This window comes from Excalfactoria chinensis, chromosome 1, assembly GCF_039878825.1.
Source record: "Excalfactoria chinensis isolate bCotChi1 chromosome 1, bCotChi1.hap2, whole genome shotgun sequence".
NCBI classification, from domain to species: domain Eukaryota; kingdom Metazoa; phylum Chordata; class Aves; order Galliformes; family Phasianidae; genus Excalfactoria; species Excalfactoria chinensis.
In genome coordinates, this window is record NC_092825.1 from 71,867,030 (window position 1) to 71,882,598 (window position 15,569).

The 15,569-nt window shown below is 42.1% G+C and overlaps 1 protein-coding gene across 7 annotated transcripts in view; it reads left to right on the forward strand.

Moving 5' to 3' along the window:
- Positions 1–14,740, forward strand: part of FOXJ2 (forkhead box J2) — a 31,188-nt gene extending 16,448 nt beyond the window's left edge. For 6 of the 7 annotated variants that reach the window (XM_072345964.1, XM_072345955.1, XM_072345973.1 and 3 more), the window contains 10 exons: positions 3,329–3,681; positions 4,222–4,296; positions 5,951–6,019; positions 6,352–6,492; positions 6,944–7,142; positions 8,980–9,300; positions 9,671–9,772; positions 10,237–10,437; positions 11,560–11,658; positions 12,249–14,740. In XM_072345964.1, the coding sequence (XP_072202065.1) occupies positions 3,349–3,681; positions 4,222–4,296; positions 5,951–6,019; positions 6,352–6,492; positions 6,944–7,142; positions 8,980–9,300; positions 9,671–9,772; positions 10,237–10,437; positions 11,560–11,658; positions 12,249–12,337 (1,629 nt within the window). In that variant the 5' untranslated portion in view covers positions 3,329–3,348 and the 3' untranslated portion in view covers positions 12,338–14,740. The remainder of the gene's footprint in view (positions 1–3,328; positions 3,682–4,221; positions 4,297–5,950; positions 6,020–6,351; positions 6,493–6,943; positions 7,143–8,979; positions 9,301–9,670; positions 9,773–10,236; positions 10,438–11,559; positions 11,659–12,248) is intronic. The other variant, XM_072346004.1, reaches the window with a different exon arrangement.
- The last annotated feature ends 829 nt before the right edge of the window (positions 14,741–15,569 follow it).

The window sequence follows — 15,569 nt, forward strand, 5'->3', positions numbered from 1 at the left end:
AAAGTTTAGTGCCTACAAATGTGTTGGAGTAAAAAAAAAAAATTAAAAAATAAAAGATCCCAATCACTGGGGAATGCTGGAAGCACGCATCTGGAAAATAGTTCTGCAGGAAAGGACCTGGGAATCTTGATGGACACTGAGCTGCACCTAAGTCAGCAATGTACCCTTTGCTGCTAAGAAGGCTAAAGACATTCTTGGCTGTATTAGGCCAAGTATTGCCAGCAAGTCATGAGAATTGAACCTTCCTTGACCTGGGACTAGTGGTGTTCCCCAGGGGTTGGTGCTGGGTCCAGTCTTGTTCAGTGTCTTTATCAGCAATCTTGATGAAGGGATAGTGCCCATGTCAGCAAGTTGAAAGGAATGGCTGAAACACCTGAAGGCTGTGCTGCCATTCAGTGAGACCTGGACAGACTGGAGAGTTGGGCAGCAAGAAACCAGATGATATTTAACAAAAGCAAGTGTAGAGTCTTACACCTGGGAAGGAGTAATTGTATCAGTGCAGGTTGGGCCATGACCTACTGGAGAGGAGCTCTGTGGGGAAGGACCTGGGAGATCCTGGTGGAAGACAAGTTGATGATGAGCCAGAAGTGTGCCGTGGTGGCCAAGAAACCAGTGGGATCCTGGGGTGCATTAAAAGGAGTGTGGCTAGTAGGACAAGGGAGGTGATTCTCCCCCTCTACTCTACCCTGGTAAGGCCTCATCTGGAATATTGTGTCCAGTCCAGTTAATACAAAAAAGACAGGGATCTCCCAGAGAGAGTCCAGCAGAGGGCTGCAAAGACGATTACAGGTCTGGAGCATCTCCCTTACAAGGAAAGGCTGGGCAAACTGGGTCTGTTCAGCCTTGAGGAAAGAAGACTTAGAGGGGATCTGATTTATGTGTTTAAGTATCATAACTGTGGGAGTCAAAAAGACATGGCCAACCTCTTTTCAGCAGTCTGTGGGGACAGAACAAGGGGAAAAGGCTGTTAACTGGAGCATAGGAAGTTCTGCACCAACATGCAAAGGAACTTCTTCACAGTGAGGGTGACAGGGCACTGGAACAGGCTATCCAGGGAGGTTGTGGATTCTCATTCTCTAGATGTATTCAAGACCTGCATGGATGTCTAACTTTGCTGTTTGCTGTAGGGGGAATGGACTTAATGATCTCTAGAGGTCTCTTCCCGCCCGTGCAGTTCTGTGATTCCTCTTTTCTCAGCACTTGTGAGGCTGCATCCAGTTCTGGGATCCCCGGTATAGGAGGGACATGGGCATAGGGGAGAGGGTCTAACAAAGAGTCACCAAGATGATGAAGGGTGCTTCTTATGTGTAGAAGCTGAGAGAGCTGGGGCTGTTCAGCCTGGAGAAGGTTTGGGGGATCTCATCAGTGAAAAAAATGCCTGAAGGTTGAGTTCAAAGATGACAGAGCCAGGCTCTTGTCAGTGAAGACTAGTGCCGGAACACGAGGCAGTGGACAGAAATTGGAATGTGGGAGGTTCCCTCTGAATATCAGGAAGCAGCTTTGTGCTGTGTGGAAGATGGAGCATCAGCATAGATTACCTGGAGAGGCTGAGAGGTCCTTCTTGGAGATCTTCAGAAGCTGCCTGGGCATGATTTTGGGCACCCTACTGTAGTAGTTTGGAGCAGATGGGCTAAGAGCTCTGCTAACCTCAGCCATTCTGTAATTCTGTATAACACATGTGGTTGTAGGGGAAGAATGAGGAGCTCCTGTGTCAAATGCTGGGTCCATCCATACTGTTATTGACAAATATCTATTTTTAGAACTAATGTCTATTGGTTACTCGTGCAGATGGGTGCCTCCCTGTCTCATCTGATTTGCTGAGTGATGGGCTTGGGTGGGAGGTGTTATGTAAAGAATCTTTCAGAAGTGGAATATGTTGATATTAGTCTTCTCTCTTAGATGTGTGTACACAGGTAATCTGTTATGTGATGATGTACTTAAGTGTATGCATATGTTTAGGAATTTAACTTTTGTATGTACTAGCATGCAGTGGTATAGTATTGTCCAATTCTCTAAGAAGATTAATTTCCAAAGTGGAAGATGCAAAACTTGTAGCCTTTCTTCTTCTGTTTATTCAAAGATTAAGTGCAGAACAGTGCAGATTTTGGCTGTGAAAACTAGCTCAGTCTAAACCTAAAGGGATAGCTCCTCACATAACAATGCAGCCAATTGCAAGTAAGAATAATGATATTTATGATGACGTGACTACTACAAAAGAGAGCATAGAAGCTTGCGTACTGAGTGTGCAAATGTATACATGTTTGTACTACTAAATAATTTTTTTTCGTGTAAAATAAATAGCGCTGGGTACAAGTGCTAGTCATGTTGGACAGATGCATCTTATCTTATGAGGGAAACATGTAATATTTATGAGAGGAAAGATCGTGAGTCCATTTCTGTCCTGTGTATGAGTTTGGATAAGACAGTTTTTCTGGTGTCTCAAATTTGGGGAAAACGGTTTCTTGTTATATTGTGAATTAAGCAGGACTTAATTCAATAATAATGATAGGTATATTTAGGACAAATTGGTTATAGTAGGCAAAAGTTTAACTTTTACAAGCTTAATATGGTCTGCATCTACCTCAACATGGTAGATGTAATTATCTATATATAGTATTATGCATAATCTTGGTGTTTTAAGTGAGATACATAATCCTGACTGTAAGGAATAGTATTAATTATAATGTTGCCTGATGCAAAAAAGTCAAACAAACAAAAACAAACAAACAAAACAACAACAACAAAACACCAAAAAATAGTTTTGGCCTTGGAGAGAAATTAATTTCTCCCAAATTAAGATAGTCACAATCTTGACTTCTCCAGAAGAACTTAATTAAATCATTAGATTCATTGTTGTTTGGATATGGTGTGAAGGACTGTTCCCTTTTAGTTATGATTCTCCTCTTACCTGATGCAGAAAACCTGCTGGATTATAACATAATCTTGCGGAAGGTCTCAAAGCTGTATTGCTTAGATAGTTAAGGAGTGAATGTGATACAGCTGCAGAGGTTAGTCTACTTCCTGTATATAAATCTTGGTTGTTCAACTGGGAACAGTTGTGATGCTCTGGATAAGACTATACAAGCACTTATCATCAACACTTTCCTAGCTATTATCAGCAAGGATGGCCCTCCAGAGGATGCGGAGATAGGCCTTTTTTGAGGATGATATTTAGTTGTTAATAAGGTATATCAAATAGGATGATCTTCACTCAGGTGTTTTCTAATAAGGGAAGAAGTAGAAGAGGAATGCAAATGTGTATTTCTGCTCTTATGGTTCATCTTGATTGTATCTCTGGAGATCCCTTTCTCCTTCTGTCTCCTTACAGATACAGCTGCTTCCAGTATCATGGCCTCTGACCTGGAAAGCAGCCTCACTTCCATAGACTGGCTCCCACAACTTACTTTAAGAGCTACTATTGAAAAACTAGGGGGTTCCTCGCAAGCAGGACCTCCAGGGGCTGCCCGAAAGTGTCCTCCAGGCTCACCAACAGATCCCAATGCTACTCTCAGTAAGGATGAGGCTGCAGTGCATCAAGATGGCAAGCCACGTTACAGCTATGCCACTCTGATCACATATGCAATCAACTCATCCCCTGCCAAGAAGATGACACTTAGTGAGATTTACCGTTGGATCTGTGACAACTTTCCCTACTACAAAAATGCTGGTATTGGTTGGAAGGTAAGGACTTTGATAGCTAAAGTGCTCTTTTCTGTCTAATAAATGGGCTTTATTTTTTCTTTTTTTTTTTTTCTTTTTTTTTTTTTTTTTTTTTTTGTGCCAAATATGCTCACTGAGCAAAATAAAAAGAAACAGATGTGAAAATAAGATGACCAGAGAAGAAATGAACTGAGATGGAAGTCCCATTTTCTTTGTTGTATGTATGTGGCAGCCCTGTAAGTAGGACCCTGGGGAAAGGAGGGGCAAAAAACAGTAAGACAAAAATCACCACCCACAAAACCCATATCACTACCAACCTCTGCATAACACTGATAGTATTTTTATAGTACCTTCTGTATAGGCATAGATGGTTCAGCTGCATGTTACTCAGCCTGATAAATTCCTCTGATTTCCTCAGCTTCTGTTCTGCTCTATTGTGGGTATATGTAGTGCATTTGAGTATGTACCATCCTTCAGTTTTCTTTACCCATTCTCGAACATACACAGAAAGCTATACATTTTTGTTATAGCACTTATCTTTGTCTCTCAATCTCTCTTCAGAACTCAATTCGTCATAACCTCTCTCTGAATAAGTGTTTTCGGAAAGTGCCTCGACCAAGGGATGATCCGGGGAAGGTAAGAAATCTGTGTGCTCCTGGCCAAACCATTTAAAGCTGCATGGAATGAGCAAGAGTTGCCATTTCTAACTGATCGTTGGAATTTGAAACCTGAAGTGTAGGCAGAAAGGGAAGCAGTAGTAAATTTTATTGCCGTGCTTCTAAGATTTTAGTGTCTGGTGGTGAATGATGAGATTATGATATGACATCATGGAGGCAGGATCTGGGGAACTGAGAGCAAGATGACTGCTTATTTAGGACTGCAAAACATTTGGTGTTGGGGGAGAAATGGTCATGATCAGGTAGTTCAAATCTGTAGAAATCTGTTACTGGAAGAATTCAAGAGTTTAATTACTTGTTGCCTTAGTAAGAGCAGGTAAAGCTCTGTTAGTATGTATCAGTTGTAAAGGGGAATTGTTAGCAATTGCAAGTTGTGGCACGCAGATGTTGTTAATTTTAATGTAACCAACAAGCAGAAGGTGACAGTGAGAGTGAGAAACAATGCATTTAGACTCAAATTTAACTTTTTTTTTTTTTTTTTCTTCACTTTCTCCGGTACTCTGAAGTTACCAGAAGGTGTCACTCATGCAGGCTTTTTCAGGTTGTGTTTGAAGGACAAGATGATGCTCAGTTGACATCTAAAATTAGAAATAAGTTTCTCTGAAGATCACTGCAAAAATACCATTGATTATGTGGTTTATTTCAGGGAATCCTGACTGACTTCAGTGTACATTTGCACGTTCTCATTGATATATTGCTTTTTTAATGATAATCCCTCCAGTACTTGTTGATTATTCAGATTTCAATTGGAGATAAAAATGTACACCCTAGAGTTCTGCTTATACTGTTTGCTTCAGAAAACAACAAACTGATGTAATAATAGTCTATTTCTAGTTTCAAGGGACCTCTGAAGGTCAGACTCCACTCTCCCCTCTTCCCCAGCTTACCAGTTAAGAATAATTAGGTTGGGTTTTTGAGGTCTTTGTTGGGTGTTTGTTCTAGCACAGCATCACCATAATTCATCTATAACTTATTGGAATTTTCCTTGCTGTAACTTTTGTTTGTTGTCTCTTGTGCTGTGCGTTTCTGAGTTTTACTCTGACAGTTTAACTCTGTCTTTATAATCTCATTACATCATTGAATACAGTGGCTAGATTCTCTTAGCCATACCTTGTCTGGCTGAAACAAATCTCTTTGTGTGAAATGTGTTTACATCATGTGTTTAAGTCTCCTGTCATCATGGTGGACCTCCTTCCTTCCATTCTTATATGTTAATGTATTTCTTGCACTAGAAAGACCCAGGTGGGCACAGTACTCGAAGTGTCAGAAGTATGGAAAAGGGGGTCCTTGTAGTTCTTTTTGCTCAGTCTGAACACTGAGTTGGTCCAATAGAAATGACATGCTGTGTGGAGATACTGAAGAGGAAGTTACAGGCCTCAAAGTGTTGGTCTACCTTGGATCAAAACATCTTTTGCTCTTGGAGTGATCAAAGTGGATAGCATCATTGTTCAATACAACACAGTGCCATCTCTTCTATTTCTTAGTTGTCTGATATTCAGTGTGGTTCTGTTATTTAGTTGGTGCTGCATTGTTTGAGTCAGTAACCTGCTGCTGTAGGAAGCTCTCTGATTCAGTAACACATTCATTCATTCACTAGTGGGTCTTTTTTCCAGGGCTCTTATTGGACAATAGATACATGTCCAGATATATCTCGCAAGAGGCGGCATCCTCCTGATGATGACGTGAGTGTTACTGTTTTCTGACAACATGGAGCAGAAGTGCACGTTCCATTCTTGTTCTAAGGAGTTCTTCCAGCACTAGATGGGAGGGTAGCAAATATAGATGAGGAGGATTAATGTGTATACTGTGCTCATTGGCCATTGTTAATGCTGTTCAGCAGCAAAAATAATTATATTTAAGTTTGGGGTTTTTTTTGTCTTTTCAGTGACTAGGGCCTGGTTCTCCTGTTTTTTAAGCCATGAGCTACAGTAGTGGAACTGGCTTCCCATTTCAGTTTCACTTCTTCATCTTTTATTTCATTTGGGCTCTTACGCTCTTTCTTCCCTATCCACAGATACCACAAGACTCCCCAGAGCAAGAGGCAAGTAAGAGCCCCCGAGGGGCTGTTCCAGTCAGCACAGAAGCCTCTTTGCCACCTGAGACTACCCCTCAGCTGTCACTCCAGAGCACTACCCCCATTGCCAACTACAGTCAGGTGAGCAGTGGAGAATAGAAACTTTTAGAAGAGTGAAAGAAGGAGAAGTGGGAGGGGTGCTTGAGTGGAAAAGTGGCATGGTGAGAAAAGAGGGAATAGTGAAAAATAGTGAGGCGGAGGAAAAAAATAAAAAGGAAAGAAGTTAAAATGGATGAGACAGAAAATAGTGGAGGAAGTGATATTTAAGAAAGGGCTGGATGGGGATAAGGGTAAAGGCATAATGGTATTAAAGAGCTGAAGAATATGCCAGTATGCTGTAGGGTGAGGGTGTGATGGTTAACTGTCCTCAAGGGAAATAGCTTTTGGGAAAGATCTGCTAGCTGCAAGATGAGCTATGTGATATGAGATAGAACACACACTGCTACCTGTATGTTGTTTCTGGGTCCTGTCAGAAGTTAAAAAATATAGTATAAAATAAAGTCCTAATTTCTGTCATGTGTGGTCCTTTTAGCAGTCTGCAGGGCCTGTGGATGTTGCCTCTACTGTAGCAGGGGGACAGGGCCGTGAAGGGGCTGATGTACCTCCCCCACTGTACAGTGCCAACCATGATTTCAAGTTCTCCTACTCTGAGATCAACTTTCAGGATCTTAGCTGGTCCTTCCGAAATCTCTACAAATCCATGCTGGAGAAATCATCTTCCTCTCAGCACGGTGAGTAACCATAAGGACCACGGTGAAGTGGGCAGATAGCTGTTTACACAGTCTTGTCCACTCATTTATCCTTGGTATGTCTCAGATCTTCCTTCTTTTAGGAGCAAAGTTTCTTTGGTGTGCTGTAATTAGCTCTGCCAGAGGCAAAAAAAGAAATCTGCATGTCCTTTTTCTTATTGCACCTCACTCAGAATGAAAGGGATAATGATTTAAAAATACCATGTCTTAATACAGAAGCAAATATTTTAATGGTAGAAGCGTACAAAAATGAAGACCTTGAAGAATAGCTTGTCTGAGAAGTCTTGACAATCTGTTGGGCTAGAAGCTGTAAGAGGAGGAGGATTTTTTTTCATGTAGCCAGTGGAATTTCCCCAAAAGGAAAATGAGAAGTCATCATTGCAAAGATCCTTTTAAAGTAGAATTGTACAAAGTCTTGGAGAACTGAACTTTGAGGGGGAGAGGGAGCCTATAGCTTCACTCATAGCTGACATTTCTGTTACTGAGGAAGCAGCTACCAGGAGGCACAACCGCTGTAGGGATGAGACATGTGTTTCTACAGAAAGCACTTCTTGAGAGTCTCCAATTGTTGTCTTCATCCTTAAATGTTCTTCTAAATACTAGTCTGGTGTAGAAAGGAATATGTGGTTAGATGAGACTTTCGCCTATGATCTCAGCCAACGTATAGCGCAGGCAGAGTTTGTTGCTTTAGGAAGAGCCTCCTGAACTTGTAACTTCAGTGAGAGCTTTCATCAAGTTGGCACTTGATATTACTAGCAGGAATTTGTTATGTGTGGTGCTATAGAATAAGAAGGCTACACAAATGGAGAGGAGAGCCTTGACTCACTCTGTTCCTCTGTCTCTAAAAATTAAGCAGTGATCTGCTTTTCAGTTCTACAGCTGTAAGGTCATCTAGGAAAACTTGCAGTTTTTGAGGAAATTGTGTTAGTAACTGAGTTGGGACATTGCCCTTTTGGAGTCAGAATAATACTGACCCTTTTGCTTTGCTGCAGTTAGTAGGTCTAAGGATTGATTTTGACTCCAGTGAAAAACGAAGGCTTTCTTTTACAGAGGGTCAGCTAATGAGCGAGTAGCTCAGGTTATGGACAAGTAATACCTTCCACTGCAATTTTTCTTAGAATTTCCATAACATAAGGAGAAAACCAGGGAAGCAGATGTAAGAGATGTTCAGAGCTCCTGTTATGGGGAAGAATGGAGAACATATAATGCTCTTGCATGTAGAGGATACCTGTAATGGGAGCGGATAGAAATAATAACACCTAAAAAGTCAGGAAGAATTAAGGTATTAAAGGAGTCCTGATGTGTGCTGTGCTCTGTGTATAAAAGCAGTAGGAAGCAATGACCACTAATAATCTGTATGAGAAAAACTGTGAAGGTCTCAGATGAAACTGCTTGTAAGATAGAATCTGAAGGGAGCTTTTGTAAACAACAGATCAGATTTATCAACCTCTATTTTCTAAATATTTTGTTGCTTAAGTTTGCTTAGTGGTCATTTCTAGGAAAATGTGTGCATAAAATTTCCAGAAAGCATGCATTACTTGATAGATATAGATGAAGTTCATGGAGGCATAGACATGCTTAAACACTAAGGAGTTAAATTCTGCTGGGTCTTTGTGGAGCCTTTTGTTTTTGATGGAACTTTGAAGACAGTAAAAACTTAACTGTGTAGGTGCTAATTATTGGCAGCCTCTAGAGGGCACTTCAAAAGCTTCTTAAATAGCACTGCTCATCTTCAGTGTGACTTTATAGATGGTTAATTTAAGTAGCGGTCTGATCTAGGCAGATCTTAAAGTTTCCTCCTCTCTCTTTCATTCCACAGGTTTCTCTTCTCTCCTTAGTGACATGCAGCCCTCCAACCACAACTACTACATGTACCAGCAGCAACAGCAGGGCCCCTCAGCAGTGGGTGCTACTCCACCACTCCACACTCCAACTCCAGAGGGTTGCCCATCCCAAGGAGGAAAGCAGCAGGGTGGTGAAGGTTATGGCCCTCCACCAGTGATGTCTATGCACCCTCCCCCAATGCAGCATGGAGGCTACCATCAGCATCAGCATCACCCGCACTCCCACCCACAGCAGCAGCCACATCAGCACCAGCAGCAGCAGCAGTCACAGGCTTCAATCAGCAATGCTGGCTTTGGTGAGTCAGGGCTGATGGAAAGAAAAGCTGGGAGAAATGGAGCAGTGGGGATCCCTTAGACAGAAATTCCACAACTGAGCTTCCCCTAAGAATTGTGTGAAAAAAGGATGATAACCAGTTATGATTGAAATCTGCAAAGGAAACTGCCTTCCTAGGGATACAGTCATGCTAGGTTTGAGATTCTGTTCAGGGATGCAGGATAAGTTCAGGAGCTAAATGAAAAGGGAGGCAGTACCCCGGTCTTCCAAGGGCAAAAAGATTTCTATCTCCTACAGAATTAATATCTTTGAAGTGGCTGGTTATCTTGTACTAAGGGATGGAGAAAAAGAGCTTTCTGTACTGGAATAATCTTTTTTCCATTTCATTACAGCATTTCCCCCTGATTGGTGCTCCAGCATTGATTCCCTGAAGGAGAGCTTCAAGATGGTAAACCGGCTGAACTGGTCTAGCATTGAGCATTCCCAATTCTCAGGTCAGTATTGGCCTAGTGATGAGGTCTAGTGACTCAGTGACTAGGGGCTGCAGTTGAGAGTGCAGATCTTTTTTTTTTCAATCTAACTTCAGCAAGTCTCAGTGACTCAGCCATTCCATTTGTATGATGCATCTTACTTCATAGATCCTGTTAAAGACCCTAAAGCACTTGAACACTGTAGGGATTTGGGGCAAGAGGAATTAATTAATAAAAGTATGTCGGAAAGTGAATGAGGAAAATCCTCATTCCCTCCCGCTTCTCCTTTCTTTACCCAGGTCAGTGAGACAGTACCTTAAAAAGGAAGCTCTCCATTATTCCAGTGACTGAGTAATGAATAAGTAATGAATAAGTAATGAAGTTGAGTTTGTGGGGAGAAGGTGGAACTTAGGAGCTGAAGACAAAAAATTTAACAGGGGTGACTGCGGTTTAGTTGCTGTTTTCGACACTGTCCTTATCCTTTGCAGAGTTGATGGAGAGTCTGCGCCAAGCTGAGCGGAAGAACTGGACACTGGATCAACACCACATTGCCAATCTCTGTGACTCTCTTAATCACTTCCTTACCCAGACTGGTCAGCTCCCTCATCTGGTTGGTCCACAGCAGCCCCCTCGAATCTCTGATTCTTGTGCCCTGAACAGTGGCAAACAGGAGCAATCTATGAATCAAGGTAATTCAGAGAGAAACTAAAATGCTATGTTAGTGAAGGACCAGTTTTCTACATATTGTAAGCTTCTTGCTACCTTGTAGTTAGTGTAGCACCAGGCAGCTCTATCAGAAGCTGTTTATACAAACTATATTCAGTGCCTTGGTTTCTTCAGCATAGAGAAGAGGATAGTGAGGTGAGATGTCATCTTGGCCATGCTTCCTCGTGAGAGGGAGTGAAGGGGCTGGTGCTGGTCTCTTCCCTCTGTTGACCAGTGATAGGACCTAAGGGATCAGCCTAAAGCTGAGACAGAGCAGACTCAGGTTGGTTGTCAGGAAAGATCACTGAGAAGGTAATCAGGCACTGGAACAGGATCCCCAGGGAAGTGACTGTGGCACTGAGCTTGCAGACAATGCTTCCAGTCATATGGTCTGATTTTTGTGTGGTTCTGTGTGGAGCCAGGAGTTAGACTCAGTGATCCTTGTGGGTCCCTTCCAACTCAGGATATTCAATGATCGTATGAAATCAGTCTCCTCTATCTGTAAAAAAAATTATTAGGATGCCCTGCGTCTGTGGCCTACATATACCATTGTGTGATGCATACTACCAAAAAGCATCTTTTCTAGGAAGAATTGCATTTAAATGGTTAACCTGTAAAAGGAAAAGGGAAGGAGGGGTTTTTCATACAAAACCAACAGTAAGGAATGGCAAGTTAGAAAGCTTGCTGTTTTAGGTGGCAGTAGCTGTTAAAGAGAAAGCTTCTGTACCTGTATTGGAGAAAGATTGACTGGACAAGGAATAGAAGAACACGCTCCAAGGAGAGTCCAGAGATGATCCTGGTGCAGCTGTGGTGTGTGTCATCCAGTATTTGAACTAAATGACTTCATAGTAAATAGTGAAAAATAAATAAATAGTCATCTTCTGGCATTTCTAGGTGAAAAGTTTATTTTAAAATAACAGGTGAAACTCCTGCAGGTGCCAAGAACAAGATCGTCAGCCAAGTTATAGCTTTTGGTTAGGACCAGGCAACTGAACATCTCAGTATTCTGTGTGTTTGACTGAGTTGCTCTGTGGCTGAGATGCAAACCAGTCAGGACTAAGACAGCTGACCAGACCACTAACAGTTTGTTTCATTTAATTCCACAGTGAACTCCTATGGTCAGCCCCAGCCTCCCCATCTCTTCTCCGGTCCATCTCCGATGTACCAGATATCTACCCAGGACTCTCCAGGATATAATCGCCCAGGTAAGAAGTAACAGTAAGGCATATTATATCTCTGAATATTTAAGAACTGGCTCTCAAGCCCTCTGCATTTCTCCCAAAACTCTCACTGGATTGCAGTGAAGTGCTCAGGGTAGAGAGAGTGCTTGGACTGCTGAGGACTCTTCATTAGGGCTGTGCCCTAATAGCTTTAATATTAGCTCTAATAGATTTTCGAATTTCAGTGACCTGATTTCTTTCACTTCACATAAATGGTCTTCTAGCTCTGTGTCACCATCAGCTGGTTGGACAAAGGCAGAATTACCTTAGAAGCTTCTGTTGTTGGAGTTTCTTTGTATTTTATTAGCAGTCAGCTGTGAGAAACGTTCAGGAAGCTGAGGCTTTAACCTCAGTAGAAGCTGCTCTAAAGAATTTCATAGCATGCTACCAACAGACATTGGTAGTGCTGTCTGACATGGGGGAATTCATGCCAGTAGTGTTACTGCATATACTGTTAGAACAGAGAAGTCCACAGTGCCCTTAATGCTTTCTTTTGGCCAAATGCCCAGGAAAAGTATGACTTTTTTTTTCTAACTGTTCTTTTTATTTCTTTTTTTTAATTGTTTTTTACTCAGCTCATCATCTGGTCCCTCGACCTTCAGGGCCTCCTCCAGGCACCAATGAGGAAATCCCTGATGATTTCGACTGGGACTTGATCACCTAGCGAGTTACAGACTTAAGAGCCCGTCCTTTGTGAAGGACGCAGGAGGGGAGGGGGATGTGGGGTGAATGGTGCCACACCACCGTCTCCAGCCTTCCTACCTTGCCTGTATATAGATATATATTCTCTATCTCTGCCAGAGAAGCCACCGCAAGATGCTGCCGAAGATAATCTTTCATTGCATCCTGTTTTATCTTTTTTCTTCTTTTGTTTATTATTATTGTTGTTGTTGTTATTATTATCAATAATTGAGCACAGCCCTTCCCCTCCTCTGGTGGCCTCGGATGCATCAGATCAAATCTTGTTGTGTGGTGCCCTGTATTGGGCAGAAAGATAGGTCCTTGCTGCCACAAAAAGACCTCAGAAAGCTGAATCCTTGTGTGCATCTTCTCCTGCCTCTGTCATTTTGCATTTAGCAATCTCTCTTTCCCTTCAAAGCGGACAGTAAATTTGTTGTATTGGCTACTGAGTGAGAGTCTGGTAGATCCCTGTAATTACATTATTTCTTAAAAGTTGTAAAGGTCAGGAGGCTAAGGGGACACTGGAGAGGTGATTTCAGCTCAGTGAACTGTTTCACACCAGCAGGAAAAGTAAGAAAAGAAATAGGGATCCCAAGTGCAAATAGGATAATCTCTTAAGTTGGTAGAGCTAAGCGGAGCTGGGAGGGAAATCCTGAGTTTGGAGAAAGGGGAATGTAGTAAAAATGATGTTTTAGCAGAGATATTGGGTTTCAGAATGCAGTGCCTCTTAGTGAGGACCAAAAGTGATTTTGAGAGGATCCTGACTGCTCTGCCTTCTGCAGTCTCCAAGCTAAGTGAAGTGAAGCCTACATACTCATCAGATGAAAGAAGCAGTCAAGGGTGTTGTGATCCAGCAAATTCTATTTTCCAGAGATTTTAATTTCACCTCTGCCCCTTCAGGCCTTTCTTCAAAGTATGCAGTGAGGCTCTTACTTGCATATGCAGACTTAAAAGTTTTCTCACACCATCAGTATTTGCTCAATTCTTACATGGCCTTCTGCCCTTTGTACCTTTTTGGAGACTGTCCTTGTCTGTGGCAACAGGTTCCTTGCTGCACTGGTGTAAATTCTCAGTCAGTGGTTCCCACTTTGTGAATGAGTTAATGGTGGAAAGAGGAAGCTGCTGGTCAGAATGGAGGTGAAGCAAGGGATTTCTGGTCAAGGAGCTCAGAATCTCTGGTTGAGTAAGTGAGAGGCTCTTAGAAGTGATTTTTTTAAGAGATGCATTAGAAGAGAGGATGAAGTAGAGATGAACAGCCAAAGAGTATTATATGGAAGGAGGGGGGTGGGTAGCTCAGACTCCTTGCGGTTCAGCTGAGGAAGATGATGGAATAGAATGTAAATCCCAGTTCATGGTTTCTGTCAGCAAATTAGGAAAGCAAAACAGATGCAGGAATTAGTATTGAAATTCCTCCTCCCCTAAGCTGTGTCCTGAGTTAGCTTTTATTTTATTTTTCCTGACATGGCTGTGTTCTGTCAAACCTCTTGTTTCATGTTAGTGTTTTGTAAAGCCTACCCCAACCCTTATTCCCTGTTTATCAGTGAAAGGAACAAGACAGAAGTAAAATGTCGTGGTGGCTTTGACATACCTGGGGAAGAGGAGGTAAAAACCTCTGCTCTGACTGTGGGGAACTAAAATTGCTTTAAATTTGCTATAGGGATAAATCAATTGGATCTTTGTTACAGAAGTGGACAGTCTCATTGTATTGGGGAGGGGGGGCAGTGGGATGTGGTTTTTGTTTTTGTTTTGTTTTTGTTTTCTTTTTTAAATGTGTGTATTGAGGGGGAGTTCATCAGTGAGTATCTCCAAGAGAAATGAGGAATCCCAGAGCCAACTAAAGCATGGAATTTGCTGTTATCTGTGCTGCCTCAGGATGGTGATGATACGACTTGGAAGCGTGTGTGATTGGGTTTCTGTGGAATGTGGCACCAGAGACAGCTTCTGGTTGGTGCCAGTTTGTGCTTTGCAGAGCATATCACTGAGCCAGCCCTGTGGAAATCTGAAACCACTGGAAGGAAAAAAGAAAGATAGCTCCTTCTGCATATGAAAGTCCCCACAATTTGCATATTTATCTTATCTACATATTGATTTGCTCCTTGTTTGCATATGTAAATACACGCCGGTCAGTGTGCAAATTAGCCTGGTTCCTCTGCCTCTGAAATACATGTGCATTGTCAATGCGTGGGAAGGTATTGGGTTGGCTATGTGGAGCTCCACACTGGTACCAGCTGCAGGGAGTGAAGGGATGCAAACGTGCCATGGAGAGTTCCTGCAGGCCCTTCCACAGTGGCATTGCCCACAGTGCTTTGGGTCAAGGAGAGAGGGGCGTGGTCTCACAAGTTTATTTTTGTGCATGCTTTCTTAATAAAAAGAAAAAGTGAATGTTTATGGTTTAACTCCTTTGTTACCAGCATTGCATTTCTTTTGACTGCGTCTAACAGGTGGGCTTAATTCCTGCTTACCGGTTACCTTGAAAAGAAAATTTGTGTGTGGACATTAATAATTAACAGCTTCCACCTATGTGTACATTGCAGGTGAGACTTTTTAGGTTGTCAGCAGAGACTCAGAAGTCCTTACAACTGTGCTTTCTCAACACTGAGATCAGTGCACCTTTGAACTTGCGTTTTGGCCAGAAAGGCTGTGAAAGCTACACCACAACTTAGCTTTTTTTCATAGCATTTATTGACCTTGCTCCTTAAACCACTTTGTTAGAGCACTTAAAAAACAGAAGCATGTTTATCAGGAGTAGAGAATATTCAAGTTTTAGAAACACCCCTAAAAAGTCTGACTGGAAGAATTTTTTTTTTCTGCTATAAAGCACGTCTTTCTTCTGGAGTCAAGGAAATGACTGAGCTGGAATAGACCAGTTGTCCGTTTGCCATGGGGTCAGACTACAGTTTATCACTTCTCAGTTCCAAGGCTTTGGAAACTGGATAATACTCCAGCAGCTATCCAGTTTTGTTGACAACTGCTCGGATTCTGCTTGTGTTTTCTTAAATTGCAGTAGAGATATTTGGGCAGTCTCAGACATCTCCTTAAAGGAAGGTTTGGGAACAGTGGAAAGAATGTTGTAGAGCCAGTGAATGCATACTAAGAAATACGGTTACAGCATGTGAATTGGAGGGGTTACTGCTATATGATGATGTATTTGTTGAGATAAAGAGATAACTTGGGCATTAAAAATAGTACAGTGCAGCTGACTGGTGCATGTGCAA